Source organism: Helianthus annuus, chromosome 8 (assembly GCF_002127325.2).
Source record: "Helianthus annuus cultivar XRQ/B chromosome 8, HanXRQr2.0-SUNRISE, whole genome shotgun sequence".
Lineage (NCBI taxonomy): Eukaryota > Viridiplantae > Streptophyta > Magnoliopsida > Asterales > Asteraceae > Helianthus > Helianthus annuus.
Genome location: NC_035440.2, coordinates 10,204,773 through 10,220,422, shown reverse-complemented (window position 1 = coordinate 10,220,422; position 15,650 = coordinate 10,204,773). Strand labels below are relative to the sequence as shown.

The following is a 15,650-nucleotide window of genomic DNA, read 5'->3' as shown; positions in this document are numbered from 1 at the left end:
GACCATCTCTTTATAAAGAAAAAAGCCTTATTTTCGCTATTTTTGTTTGACCATTCATGTATAAATGCGAAAATTTACATTTTCGTTACTAAATAAATTAATATTTTAATAAACAATTTGTACTACAATTTTTGTAGATGTTATATTGACGCTGAACAAAAGCGATAAAATTCTAGATATGTTTTAACAAATGTTTAGAGAAAACCTAGATGTAGTTCTAGTGTGATTTTAATATATAATATCTCACTTTGCATATAGTAAATATGCAATAATTGCAAGTATTTTATCACAAACTAGTTTATAATGCATAAAAAAGGTAAAATAGTCTTGAAGATCTTTATCTTGTTCCCATAGGATAATCAATAATTAACACCAAGAACAAATAGTATGCGAAAATTCCAAATTGATTACATCTTTTGCAGGCTTATTTTATACTAACATTACTACTAAAATCACTAAAATTAGAAGTGATCATCAAACCTGCAAGGCTTATCCTTGGTAGATATCATGAACACATATAATAATAACTTATTTAATTCCCTCCCATAGATACACAAAACTATAAATAAAAAAGATTATACAACAAATTGTAAATTATAGGATGCATTGTTAAGATGCTGATTAAATAGAAGATTGATGAATCACTGGTGTGCCTAATAAAGACAAAACTAAAAATAAAAAAGATGACCAAAAAACATATAAATATATAATCATAAAACAAACCTGGTTCTGGTTTTGATTCTGAGCTTGGGTTGAAGGTGCTCCATCACTATTCAAATCTTGGCGTTGTTCGTCGGTATCATGCTCTTCAACCGATTTTGGCTGAGACCTGTATCTCTTTCCCTTCTTTAAAATGGTGAATGAGACAACCATTTCTGTGAACTTAAAATATGAGAAGAGTAACGAGTGTTTTGATATGATTTTGATGTTAGTTTTTTCGTTGAAATATTTTGACACAAACACCTTGTGAGCGAGAGAGATTGTAAAATGCTCTCTTGAAAATGATAGTGAACAATACGAGATGGAGCACTCAATTTATAAGATCATCTCCAAGAAGTCTACCCACGTAGTAGTGTAATAAATTGGCCATGTAATACCTTACTATTTTGTGGTGATATTTATTTTCTCTTTTAGTCTAACAAATTTCATTAAATTGTTTTTTTAATAATATATTACACAATATGATGATATTGAATGAGTATGGAATAGGCCATTAAATAGTATTATTCAAGCTATACATTAGTAGGGGAAGGTTCATTTGAGAAGAAAATTTAATTGAGAAGAAAAAGAACAAAGGGTAATTTTGTAAAACATTAAATAGTTTTTTCACTTATCTCATTTATTATCATTTTTGACTAATTAATTAATCATAAAGACTATTATCCTCCACACTAACTTTTTTTTGCCTACACACATCAAAAGTTATCCTACATATTTCGAAATTCATCATACACGTTGAAATTTATCCTACACAACTCGTAATTTGTCCTACACAACTTGTAATTTATCCTACACTTTAAATTATTTTATTTTATTTTTTTGAAAAAAATATATATTTTGAAGATAAGTTACAAAAAATTAATGTATTAGCTATTAAAGAGAAAGACTACAAATTAAGGACATATGTAGATTTACCAATGTACCCTTGTAGTAACATTAAATACTTATATTAAATGAAGTAAAATAAAGCATTCTTATTGGTTAAAATTTGTTCTTGTTTTTTCTTACAAAAAATTTCTTCTCATTTGAACTCTCCACTACATTAGTATTCACACACATCTTTATATAATGAGACACTGGAACTAAATAACCCTAATTTTCATCAATTGGCTGATAACAATCTCAACTTATATATTCTATCACGTCACTCACAACTTTCAACTTATTTTCTTCTGTGATTCCCAACCTAACTGAACCTAACCCAATGATGTGATATTACATGGCACCTTTTTTTGCTGACGTGACATCTGACATCAGCTAATCAGGTTAGGGTTCAGTTAGTTTGGGAGTGCCAAAGGAAATAAGTTGAAAGTTGGGAGTGGTCTGGTACAATTCTTAAGTTGGGAGTATTATCGGCTAAATGGTGAAAGTTTTGGTTATTTAAATCCAATATCCCTTATATATTTAATCTTCAATGCTTAAACACCAAAGAAGCAACATGCTACGCCATGTGTCTTAATGAGTGGGAGTTGCGTCCAACGAAATTTAAAATTCTTGTGGTGATAACACACGTAGCAACGGACCTAACCCTGTTTTGTGGGTTTTCAGAAACCCTTTCGGTTTGGAAAAAAATGAGGAAAAAAATAGTGAAAATATGTATGATTTAGAGAAAACTAGTGAAAATCTACCGAAAAAAACTCACTGGAAAAAAATATGGACCCGTCGATGAACACACAAGGGTTACGCACCACTATGCGCACCCAATTCAACATGTTTTATTCAAGGTTTTTTTTTTATAAAGCAATTCTGTACTCGGTTAAAGATAAAGAAATGTTATAGTTTATGGTGTAATTTTCCAAATAAATAAAAACCTGTAAAAAGTGAATGACGTCTAAAAATGACGAAACAAGAAAAAAAAATCAATAATAGGTGACTATTACCCTTTTGTCCCCTTTTGCCATAAGTTGAGTTCATGTGCTCACACTTCTCGGTTTCTTTATCACAGTGAAAGAGTGAAGAGTTTAGGTAAAGGACTAAAGGGGGTTCTATATCTAAAAAGTGTGAGAAAGACATTGATAAAAGAAAATGATAAGGGCTGGAAGAGTAAACCTAGTATAAACAATTGTGACTTCTTTCAAGTTTCTCTATTTTCTAACTACCCATAACTCTTTTATGTTAATATATTTAAAAAAACATACCGATCATTTATCTTTAACATAAATATAAAATTATTGTATGTTTCTATTTTAAATAATGATTTTATATAAACTTTTCTGAACTGATACGTTGATATTTAACACATGATGTTTTACGTTGAGGTGCCAATTATATATATATATGGAACCCATTAAGTCTAACCAACTTTTAAAACAATCTCAGCCGTATAAACTAATCAACTTTTGATCCTGACCATCCAAACTCAAAAAAAAAAAACTGTTTTTTTGGCAGTTCAAGGAGGTTATGTACCCTCTCTCCTAAAAATAGGCAGTTTATAGAGGTTACCTATTTATCTCCTAAAATCATGGGTAGATCCTTTAAAAAACCACCCACTAATCTGCAAAAAAACTGCTTTTACGCTCTACTTATATCGCACCCACGTTTGAACCTTAATCGACACACACCTCCGTGATCCATTGTTCTGGCCGTTGTTCAAGACTTCAAGTTCATCTTCCCTAACGCAGAAGAGCAAACACATCACCGCTGCTCTCTCTTAAGAAGAAAATCGAATACCAAATTCAACGCCAATGATAAGTACGAATTGCAGTGGTCATGTAAATCGGTTTATCTCTTCCTGTATCGAACCCTAATTCCTCTCTTTCTTACCACACATTACCGTTGCTCTCTGCTCGCTTTCATACGGCGAAGCTCTGAAACCGTTTGATTTCCTTGTCGTTTGCTTAACTGATAATGTTTTTAACCAGTTGTGGCTGCAATCTTATGAAGTTGTTATTGGTGTTGATCTTCGATCAGATATGCTAAGTTTATGCTGGTCCAGGTATATTTTTTCAATATGTGTTATTGGTTTTTAAATTTAAAGTTTGATACGTTATTGGCATTTTAAAGTTTTATTTGGTACTGGGCTAATGAATGGTGCGATCTTGCAGAACGTTGTTGTAACACGTGACTAAAGAACACGACTTTAAGTTTCTTGATAGATAAAAAAGGTTCGTGTCTGGGGTAACCACAGCGGGAGGACAATATACTGGTGTTGATACTCAGTTTGATTAGTTTTCATTCAATTTGTCTCATGGATTTTAAGCCAAACTGTACTGTATTGGTGGGATTTATGGCATCAGAGACAAAAAGATAATATGGTATATTTACATTTTGTGTTATTGTTATTTGGTTATAATTTTTTTTTCTTGAAGCAGGTTTGCAATTTGGGTATATATGCCGATTTTAATGTTCCTGTCATTTGAAATTGCTTGAGGTACTTGCTTTGTATATAATTTTACTTTTTTTGTTTTGTTTTTCATCGTAAAAGATGCAGATGGGTTGCGATACCTTTTAACATATGTGTTTTTGGATGTCCAATTTGCAATCAGGTTGATGATTTGAGATGATGAATTTTTGCTGTTTGTTCTATCATTTCATCTTTTAATATGCTAAAATTTAGCGTTTAGATTTTTTTTCAACAGGTCCTACAAGTGGAAGATCTAGATTAAGAGGGTCTGCCTTGATATTAGTCGTTCTCGTGTAACTGTTGCTTCTTCTTCAGGTGTGAAAAGGGGCAAAGCTGAACATGGTGAACGGCGATAGGAACCTAGGAAGGAAGGCTTTTGGATCCGGGAAAGGCTGCACGCTTAGGTTTGAATGATGTTCATGTTTAGTCTGCTCTTTCTTATGTTAATTTAGTGGTTTGATGCTTAGACATTAGAATTGCTTGGAACTAAGTCAATTTCGTTTGAGTTTTTCTCAAGATTTTCTCTTGACCTAATTCATTGGTATTCGTGCTTGATTTATGCCTGAATTTTTGGCATAACAATCATCTTTATATAGAGTTTCTGATATAGAAAGGTATGCCAGTTTTTTTTTTTTTTTGAACATTATATTACTGATCTTTGAAATCAAATTTATTTTTTATTCTTAAATCTTGATTTTGTTCGCTTATATTCTTTCCTTCAAAGCAGAGGTGGTGACGGTAAACCAAGTGCTTGAAGTTTAACGGATTTTTCTCTCTATATTCAACAATTTAGCTCAATTGGTAAGTATCTTTTGACACTAGGTGGTTAATTTTTTTTTTGCTTAGCATCATATTCCTTATGTGGTCTTTTTCTAATCTTTGTAGAAAGCATCTATTTGAACATCAAATGTTGTTGATTGCATTTATCTTAACGTGTTCTTTCTGTTAAAAAATTGATAGTTTGATTTAATTTGTTTACATAGAGATGGGCCACAATACCTGGAGAACCGCCGCCTGTTGATGATTCAGAAATCGATAAGTGGCTTCCACGCTTTGTTGTTCTCCAAGGACCATTTGTTTTCTTGTATTTCATGTCCACAGGTAACTAACTAACTCAACTCTTGATGATGTGCCTTTTATGTTTCGTCTTTCATTACCTAACCTATTTAATTGTATCTTTTTATTACATTGATATTTAGTACTTGTGTATTAATTTGTATATTTTGTTTAATCTTATTTACTAATTGCACCTTGAAGATAGTAGGACATTTAATGTTCATGGAGTTTATGTAGGTCCAAAAAGTCATGTATCTTAACATCTAAGTTCTGATTTAGCAGGCTGGAGGGATAAGAGATGCCACTTGAAAGTGAATAAGGGCAAGAAATTTTGAATTGTTTGTTCACCAAGGCCTGTGGAGACATATAACATGGTGGCGGTTGGGGCTTTGTTTAGATGGATACAGAAACTACACAAAGATGGGTCAACTCTGTCGGTTTTGACCTATGCTAAAATTGATCTATTTCAACCTGAACCGTTTTCACATGTTACTCATCCTGGCTGATTGTATCGGGTGTCGGAAAATGTTGTCTGCCTGTCTTTATATGTATCCTAATTTGGCTTTTTAGTGTCTGCCTGTCTTTATATGTATCCTAATTTGGCTTTTTAGTGAAATTTTTGGTACCGAAGGATGAGGAGGGTTAGTATCCTTTCCCCTATTTTTATTATAGCAAACTCTTATGTATGTTTGGGAAATATTTGTTTACCTTGTATATTTTTGCTCATTTTAGATACTTTGACAACTACGGGAAAGTTAGGAGACATTATGCAAACCCCCAGCTTCAGATATTTGCCCTTTTTTACCATGGAAACTACTCATGCAGAAGATACCAGAAAGGAAAAGGTAACCCATATAGACTTGCTTAGATTTTGGACATAAGTCCATGGATTTTGTTTTTGCATGATCAAGCCCTGGGCTTTTGAAACTTAGCCTCATCGGGCTTTATAAAGTTTAACATGACCTTTACCTACTATACCTACTATTGCTGCTCTTTTCATTGATAATGCCAGTTGAGATTGGGTACTTTTTATGAAGGCTGGAAAGGCTTTGCATGATCGTCGGTTGTAATTCAAAAATATTATGATGCATTGTGTTTGGATAATGTGTTTTGAGAATGAGTTTTAGTGGTTTGAAAAGAAGAAAAGGAAAAGTTAGATGGTTGTAACTTTTTCAAATAGGAGATGGAAAAGAAGAAAAGGAGAAGCAAACCGAAACACCATCAATATACATTATTTTTGTTTGTTACGTTGTGAGCGTAACCCGTCCACCGGACGGGTATTAAACTAGTTATATATATATGGAACCCATTAAGTGACGGTTACCTTTGAAATCCATCTCCACCGTTAGATCTTGCTGAAACTAAATCCAGGCCGTTTAAACTCCATTTTTAACCGCTATCTCGGTAGTTATGAGCAGTTTTTTAGCTGGGAGTTACCTCCGCAAATTTCGGCCCCATGTTCTCCACATATGGCTCCTACAAAACTGGATTGTGGGTTGACGGTTACTCCCATCTTAGTTCATGTTATTTAAATAACCGCTCCCATGGCGGTTTAGGGGAGTTTCTCACTGGTGGTTTTGCTCCTCATTATTCTGTCCATGACCTTGTCCATGACCTCCACTTCTATGGTGGTTATATTTTTTTTATGGGAAGGATGTACCCCACCCACGTTCTATCCTAAATTGTAGGTAACCTCCATATGGTTACCTCCTAAATTAGTCTATTTAAACCCATAACATGTAGTGTCTGTAGAACACATTTACCAGCTCATGAATGAAATCTTAGCAGCCATGGACACTGTAAGTACTCTCTATCCCTCTCTCAAAGTTACCCTTTACCGCTTTTGTTAATGGGCTTAATTTGAAATACTAATAATCATTTTGACTCCTTTTCAATTTGTGTTTCAGATGCTATGCTTGGGAGAATTCAGAATAGTTTCCAAGAAAAAGGTCCAAAGTGTTCGAACACAAGAGTTATCATGGTATCGGCAAGTACAAATGCTAGGAGCGGTATGTTACCAAACATATATATTTTTACATGATTTCATGGTTACATGTGTTTAACGGTCTCGGTTATTGTTAATAATTCTTTTGCAGTTGAATACATTTATATTAAATAGTATCCCAGTGGTAGTGATTGTGGTTTCATTTGGGCTGTTTACTTTACTTGGACGAGATCTTACACCTGCTAGAGCCTTCACATCACTCTCTTTGTTCGCTGTGCTACGTTTTCCACTCTTCATGCTTCCAAATACTATTTCTCAGGTTTTGTGTAATTAGTTCATATCCTTTTTATTTTCATTCCAAGTTTCTATATATCTTTATATATGCTCATTTACAGGCCGTAAATGTCCATGTTTCTTTGAAACGTATGGAAGATCTACTTTTGGCCGAGGAGAGACTTCTTCTTCCAAATCCACCTCTTGAACCAGGACTTCCAGCTATCTCAATTAGGAATGGATCATTTTCATGGGATTCAAAGGTAGTTGTTATTTGATTTTCTTTTGATGTGTCACAATGGAGAGCTTTTATTTACTTCATTTGTTTTATTGTGCAGTCAGATAAACCTACACTGTCTAATATAAATTTGGATATACCAACGGGCAGTCTGGTGGCAATTGTTGGAAGCACGGGAGAGGGAAAGACATCACTTGTATCTGCTATGCTTGGAGAACTTCCTCCAGTTAGTGATGCACATGTTGTTTTGAGAGGAACAATTGCTTGTGTCCCACAAGTCTCATGGATTTTCAATGCAGCTGTATGTCGTGTCATGTTTCTTTTTTGTTCGTGTTAACTATTTTCTGAAATAAGCGTGGCAAATGGGGCAGGCTGGGTTGATTCAAAACGCTATTTGTTCACATTTCACAAATGATTAATGTATTAAATGTTAATGAAAATAATAAATTTTTTAGGTTGTATGCATTTAAACTACACTTTGGGCAACTTTTGACCCGTTTTCTTCTTAGCTATATTTTATATTACCAATTTGAACGAATCAACCTGTTTATAAGTATATGGGTTGGAGAAGCCACATCTGATTATAATGAATTTCCAATACATATGCCCTTGTAAATCATTTTGTGTTGTCATTTATTCTGAGTAAGATCATCAACAATAATATTTTAAGAGTTAGTGGAAGTCTAATGGGTTGATATTTGTACATTTATTTTCCAGGTACGTGACAACATATTGTTTGGATCCCCCTTTGAACCTGCAAAGTATGAGAAGACACTAGATGTAACTGCATTGCAGCATGACTTGGAATTGCTTCCGGTAAGTATCATCGTGTTTCACTAGAGAACGAGTTGATGTTACCATATCTTCATATTTAAGGTATACTTTCAATAAATAAATTTATGGTGTTATGATAGGGCGGTGATCTTACTGAGATTGGTGAAAGAGGGGTGAATATTAGTGGTGGGCAAAAGCAAAGAGTTTCCATGGCTAGAGCTGTATACTCTAATTCAGACAAACCCCTGTCCCCTTCGCCTTCGACACCTTTGGCTCCCTAGCTCCAGAAGCTATCCGTTTGTTGACTAGGGTCCAAAAGGTTGTCCATAACAGTTGCTCATCAACAGGGGGCAGGGGTTTGTCTTTAATAGGCTAGGGTTTGCTATTCAGAAAGGGGTAGCGGCGCAGCTTGTTGCTCGCTTACCTACGCTATTGATGTAAAATGCACTTATTTTTAATACAGAATGAAAGTTTTCTAAAAAAAAAAAATTTATTCTAAACGGGTCAATACGTGTTGCGTTTTATTTCAAACGGGTCAATTCGGGTTGCGTTTTATTTCAAACGGGTGTTATAAAAAAAATAGTTAAAAGGGGAACGGGTTGAGAGTCATAATGCATACTTATGTCATTAAGACACTAAAATACCCGTCCACCGGACGGGCATTAAACTAGTTTACACATGGTGTTTTACACTTGAGCATCCAATTACACGTGTTTTACACATGGACGTCAAATTCCACATAGTGTTTTACATCTAACTTACACATTACACATGGTGTTTTATGCTTAGGTGCCAAATTACAATGGTGTTTTACTCTTAGGTGTTTAATTTTTATTTATTCATAATATAACAATATTATACTCAAATTAAAAAACAAATCAATTTTAAGGTGCAATTAAAAAAAAATAACGTATAGAAGGGGAATGCTAGTATGCTAACTAATGAATGTAATATTTAGTGGTTGTCATCTAAACTCGCCATTATATACACGAGAGAGATGTAAGTAGAATACAAATTAAATCATGTGTATGATTTTACTAAAAAGTGACTGTCACATGAGCATCACGTAGATAGAAGAGCTCTCACTCACTTTTTTCTCTAAGATCATGCCTAGTGGAGTAGCGCCCCATGCTATATTAGCAAGGTTGGGAGTGCTAAACACCATTACGGACATGAAAGATAAAATAGGTGGGGTCCACTACTTACCAATTAATCACACATTTTTATTTAATTTTAGAGTTAATTGCCCAGATAGTCCTTGTGGTTTCACGTTTTTTCATGTTTAGTCCCCATCTTTTGAAAATGGCATGTATGCTCCCTATGGTTTGTCATTTTGTTACTCGGATAGTCCCCCAACATGTACTCACATGTACTCTGGGGACTATCCGAGTAACAAAATGACAAATCATAGGGAGCATACCTATTATTTACAAACTAAATGACATCTACTCAGGGACTATCCGAGTAACAAAATTACAAGTCATATGGAGCATACCTGCTATTTTCAAAAGGTGGGGCCTAAACGTGAAAAAACGTAAAACCACATGGACCATCCGAGCAATTAACTCTTAATTTGATTTATTTGTTTTAGTTTTTAGTTAAACCGCTACACCATTGTGAAAGAGTGGGTTAGTTAAAGCCTCACGCCCTACGTGGCAGTCACATCTAAGGAACTTTTGCACTTTTTAGTTATTCAACTATACTTGATCTAAGGTATGTAACGGATTTTCTATCCGCCATCAATTAAAGTAACGTTTATATTAAATGAAGTTAAAAAAATAAAAAATAAAGGTGTGATATTTATTAAAGACATTGACTAACAATGTAAGCTTGGCCTCACACTTTTGGTTCACGTCCGTTGTTCTGCTCACACCTTTGCCCACTCACGATCCATAGGCACGGTATTTCACACTCAATTTTGGTGAACTGGAAAAGGTCGTAAGCCCATAATGAATCGCCTTACTATGAGATAAGCACCTTTATTTATCATGATTATGAATTTACATTGAGATAGTTGGTAAACGAGCAACAAGCTAAAGAAACAAAATTAAATCATTCATCTTTTCAATTTTAAAAATTTATAAATAAAAGAAAATGTAATAAATGTAATTAATAATAAAAATTTATAAATAAAAGAAAATGAAATTAATGTAATTAATGGTTATTGTTTCTCACTTTTCTAGGAAAAAAAACTAAAAAATAACAAATTAGCTTGATTTTTTGTTTATGTATATAACCTACACATGTGTATGTAATATTATACTTTATTGTTTCTCATTTTTCTAAAATTAAAAAATAACAAATTAGCTTAATTTTTTGTTTACGTATATAACCTACACATGTGTATGTAATATTATACTTTATTGTTTCTCATTTTTCTAAAATTAAAAAATAACAAATTAGCTTGATTTTTTTTACGTATATAACCTACACATATACGTTATTTTACCTATATTAATAACTTGGTTTGATGTTTTTATATTCATAACCTAAACATGTGTATGTAAGAACCACAAACTTTAAGTAATATGAATCACTGATTAAATAAGTAAGTGAATCAAGTTCTTTTCAAAATTTCTTTTAATAATTTTGTGTTCGTGTAATGCTATTCAGTAGGGCTGTAAACGAATCAAACGTTCATAAACTGTTCGTGAACTTGTTTGACGGGAAGTTCGTTTGTGTTCGTTTATTTAATAAACGAACGAACACGAATTTGTCCGTTTAATTAAATGAACGAACATGAACACACCTTGTGTTCGTTCACTTATGTTCATGAACATGCGTTTATGTTCGTTCATTTATGTTCATGGACATTCGTTTATGTTCATGAACGTTCATTTAAATGATAGTAAATACATAAATAGTTAGATTTATATAAATATTAGGTTTTCTAACTACTTATATTAATATGACTAATTAGTATATTTATGAACTCTAATTTAGATGTGTTTTCGGATGAATTGTAATATATTAGACTTGTTTGTTCAATCATGTTAGTTTATGTTTATTCAAATATGTTCAATTAATTTTTTTTGTTTATGTTTGTTTGTGTTCGTTAATGTTCGTGAACTGTTCGTTTAGGCTTTAAACGAACGAATACTAACACGTCCGATTTCTTAATGAACGAACACGAACAAAAGAATGTGTTCGATTATATGTTCGCGTTCATGTTCGTTCGATTCGTTTATAGGCCTACTATTCATTTCTTATCCTAGGGGGTATAGCTCATGAGAAAACCCAACCTTATATAAATGCAATTTGAAAACCCTGAGATCATTAATGAAATCTGATAAATTTCTCTTAATTAATCTCTGTCTGGGGTATATCATGTGTAATGTGTTTGCTTTTTCACGAAATTTCAACAAAAAATCACTGATGATTTCTTTTATTGGTAGAAACCCAAGAGACTAAAATTACATTTAACCCAAGGGACAAAAAATAACAAAATTTCAGTAAAATGACCCAAGCCACAAGGACTAAAATGATATTTAACTCTATAATTTATATATATATATATAGAGAAAGTATAATGTACAAAAAGGCTTAACCTACATTAACGTACGCGACAAACATGATAACGTGCGTGATTTTTTTTTTAACCTTTATAACGTGCGTTATTATACTTTTCCAAGCGTGATTATCACCCCATGCGTAATTATCACCAAAAAATGGATCCCATGCGTTATTTTTGTGTCTTATGCGTGATTAGGGTATTGATCCAACGGTTACGCGCGTCGCCTACGTTAATGTACGATAAGCCTTTTTGTATGTTAACCTTTCCCTATATATATATATATATATATATATATATATATATATATATATATATATATGCAAACTCGTATATAGATATATGTAACGATGTACAGGATGGGGTTAGTGTAAAAAGGGGTGGTTTTGTGAGAAGTGTAATGTTTTAAGACTTTAGATCTTGTAGTTAATGGTTGAGATCAAGAAGGGCTTAAAATATAAATTATGTTTTATTTTTTTGACTAATTTGGCTAGATTAGGGGTAATAGTGTATTTTTATATTGTATTTTTAAATAGAGAACCTGTCATCAACTTTAATGCACATACAAGTTACACTCATCTTTTTTGAACGTCAATAACTTTTTATACTTAAGGGTTTTTTGACAATAAATTACACGAGCCTTTTTTATCTTTAATATGAGTACCATATTGTTATATTTATATAGATGAAAAAATTACGTATAGCATAATATGAAGCCTACTGGAATGCATGTTTAAAACACCATACGAAGAACATATACTGGAATGCAGGTGTAAAACACCATGAATGCAGGTTTAAAACACCATGCGAAGAACATACGAAGAACACATACTGGACATCAGATTTAAAATACCATGAATGCAGGTTCAAAACACCATACGAAGAACATGTCACACCCCGAAATATCAGAGCTGGCGTGACTGGGGTGGTATCTTCATTGCACAGCGGAAGTGTTTGAGCTAATACTTCTAAACAGTTGAACCCCTGCTAAGTACTCGAATCCTCATGGGTTCTCCTATTCCAACCGTTCCATAGTTTGAAATTGTGACTTGAGAAAGAACATGCGAAAAAGTCAAAATAAAGTTGAGCGAGTTCATAGTTTATTTTGAAAAAGATTTAAACAAATCTTTTTGTTTTCCGGTTTAAAAGTTGTTGAGAAAATTGAGTAAAATCATTTTCTCGGCATTTTTATGAAAACTGTGAGTCTAGCACACGAGAGTTTTTGTGCATTACACGAGATAGAATGGGCTGAGCCCAAAAGAGTCTTTGTAAGCAGGACCAACCCGTCCTCTTACTTATACATAAGTTGAAAAACGTTACCAAAGTTCGTAATCCATGTATTTATGATTTTTCATCAAATGTTTTGTGTGTTGGGCTAAAGCCTTTTTGCCAGCGCTTTGGTTTTTTTTTTCTCTTTTAGATTTATCATTTCGACCTGTTAGTTAGCACAAATGAATGTGTATGCAAATTCTTTTTACCGAGGTCAGTGTATTTATAAAAGAGTTATCATTTTCATTCGTTGTACAATTTGATTTAGTCCAAATTAACCCACATGCAAATCTTTGTTACCCGTATCGACTCATTACTTAAAAGAGTGATCGTTTTGACCCATCATACAATTTAAAACATGTAATGTTTTTTACCCAAAGAAACTCATATCTTAAAAAGTCAATCATTTTGACCCGTTGTACAATTTGATTTAGCCTACATGTTTTTTTTTACTAAAGTCAAGATGCACCTTTTAGTTTGCTGTACATTTGTTGTAAAGGTTCTTTTTATGTATTGTGTTCAATAACTCTCTCTTTTTTTTTTAATTTCATTTTTAATCCTGATTAGGCTTCTTAACGAAAGGGTGATTGTTTCCGCAAATGATGGGTTTCTTTATGGAATTTAAGAGCTATAATATGAAATTATAAGTAACAAACAATTAAATTTAATCAATGTTTTCATGCTTCGAATAGAGCCCAGTTGGGGATCATTGATTGTGTACATATCTCTAAACGACCAGCCTTTGATCATCTATTGCCCAGAGCCTAAAAACCCCGGTTTCTTTTGACATCTTCAAGACTGTCTTAACATTCATTGATATTTTAATGTTAACTTGGATTTTTTATTTTTATTTTTTTGTAATGTATGTGATCCCATGGCGATATGTATAGATCAAGAGCAATGGTTATGGTTGCTTACTACTCTACATAGAAGTGTATATCATACTCGGATACTCGGACCTTTGCACCGAATGAAAGGACAAACAAGAATCTTCCATTTTAGCTAGCACAACTCGCTTAATCATCAGGTCACGTCTTATACAGTTTCAAATTACGACGTAATGCGCAAAACTGAGCCGAACAAACTTACTGCCACAACGCGCGGGTCTTTTACTAGTTAAGGAACTTGGAAATAAGAAGAATAAAAAAAAGTCAAATTACACAAAGTGGGAGTTGGAAGTGACCGACAAAGTCAACAACTTTTAGGTCCGATGTTATTGAGTGGAATCATATCTGCTGCCGAGGTGGACGCTTCGCCGTTGACTTTGGGCGATCTAGTGGAGAAGGCCCGACTCAAAGCTCTGGGGAACACCCACCGCTCTGACCTCACCCCCACCACAACACGATCTAAGCTCTCCAGCCGCTTGTAAGATTTCCTTCCGCCGGTGGTCCTGTACCCCTTCTTCCCGCTTCCTTCTCCGACTAACAGCGCACGGTTCACCACCTGCTTCCTCACGTCCTCAGGTAGCCGCAACGTGAACCGCTCCAGGTTCTCACCCACTGAATGTCCGGTTGAATGAGATCTGAATTTCTCAAACAACCTAGGAAATATCGGTTTATCACCCAGTGATTCGGTTGGCACCGGATCTTGGACAATGGAGATTGAAACGGAATCATCGCCAGGAACAAGGTTGGCTCGGCAGACGGGGCAGGTGACGTGATTCTCAAACCAGGCGTCGATGCAGTCAGGATGAAACACGTGATCGCACTTTGGAATGAGGCGCAGCGTTTCTTCATCTTCGTACTCGTTAAGGCACACGGCACACTCCAGCGCTCCTTTGCCGATCTTCAGCCCTTTCACGCTGGAGTAGACAAACGTCGGAAACGTCTCAATCACCGACGCATCAAGGCCGCGCGACGCCACCGCAGGGCGGCGCATGGAGAAAGCTCTACGGATACTGCCCTCATTTGCCCTCCGGCGGATGTAAATTGAGAAAAATCCCATCAGAAAGAGAGCTGCTACGAGGATGACGATGATGGCGATAATCGAAGGGTTGAAATCAGCATAGGGAGGAGGAGGAGGAACTGAAGATTGAGCTCCGCCATAGGGTACTGAAAATAGGATTAAAAGTGGTGGAATTAGCAAATCACAAGAGCGCATGTTCTTCTTCATCTCCCCAGATTTTGGTAGCTAATAATTGATAAAAGGATTAGGGATAATGATATATATCACCACAAACACTCTCGGTTACGTTGACTTTCCTTAAAGGAGGTCGTACATGGATGGCTGCCAATCATTGCTTGCTTTTTTATAGTTTTATTCGTTTGATTATTTTAATGAACTAGTTTTTTTACCTGCCGCGCGTTGCGGCGGCGCCATACCCGACGTGATAAATTATAGACTACAATCAATCAGACTCGTATCCGGACTAAATTTACGTTGAAACATAGAGTAATCCGAATTCATGTCGTTGAATGAAAATACATTATATTTGACCCGACTTGTTTCCAAACAAAATTTACGTCGAAACGTAGACCAATCCAAAACGTACATAAAATAAATACTTGTGGCGGCATCGTAC

The 15,650-nt window shown here is 34.4% G+C and overlaps 2 protein-coding genes across 2 annotated transcripts; one reads left to right on the top strand and one right to left on the bottom strand.

The window, feature by feature from the left end:
• The first annotated feature begins 5,048 nt into the window (after positions 1-5,048).
• On the top strand, positions 5,049-8,803 carry LOC110869534 (ABC transporter C family member 2). Its single transcript, XM_035976423.1, has 9 exons — positions 5,049-5,164; positions 5,402-5,760; positions 5,852-5,964; positions 7,027-7,128; positions 7,216-7,383; positions 7,460-7,600; positions 7,676-7,876; positions 8,293-8,391; positions 8,490-8,803. Exons 3-9 carry the CDS (start codon positions 5,887-5,889, stop codon positions 8,628-8,630), a joined length of 930 nt encoding a protein of 309 aa, XP_035832316.1. The 5' UTR covers positions 5,049-5,164; positions 5,402-5,760; positions 5,852-5,886; the 3' UTR covers positions 8,631-8,803.
• A 5,297-nt stretch (positions 8,804-14,100) lies between these two features.
• Positions 14,101-15,299, bottom strand: LOC110872022 (E3 ubiquitin-protein ligase ATL6). The gene has a single exon (XM_022120776.2). It carries the CDS (start codon positions 15,239-15,241, stop codon positions 14,321-14,323), a length of 921 nt encoding a protein of 306 aa, XP_021976468.1. The 5' UTR covers positions 15,242-15,299; the 3' UTR covers positions 14,101-14,320.
• Between the last annotated feature and the right edge of the window lie 351 nt (positions 15,300-15,650).

Bases quoted from the DNA above. Each gene is read 5' to 3' on its own strand.
- LOC110872022 (XM_022120776.2), bottom strand. From the start codon at position 15,241: ATGAAGAAGAACATGCGCTCTTGTGATTTGCTAATTCCACCACTTTTA.
- LOC110869534 (XM_035976423.1), top strand. From the start codon at position 5,887: ATGCAAACCCCCAGCTTCAGATATTTGCCCTTTTTTACCATGGAAACT. The intron at 7,129-7,215 runs GTATGTTACCAA...ATTCTTTTGCAG, and splicing joins AAGTACAAATGCTAGGAGCG to TTGAATACATTTATATTAAA. The intron at 8,392-8,489 runs GTAAGTATCATC...GTGTTATGATAG, and splicing joins ATGACTTGGAATTGCTTCCG to GGCGGTGATCTTACTGAGAT.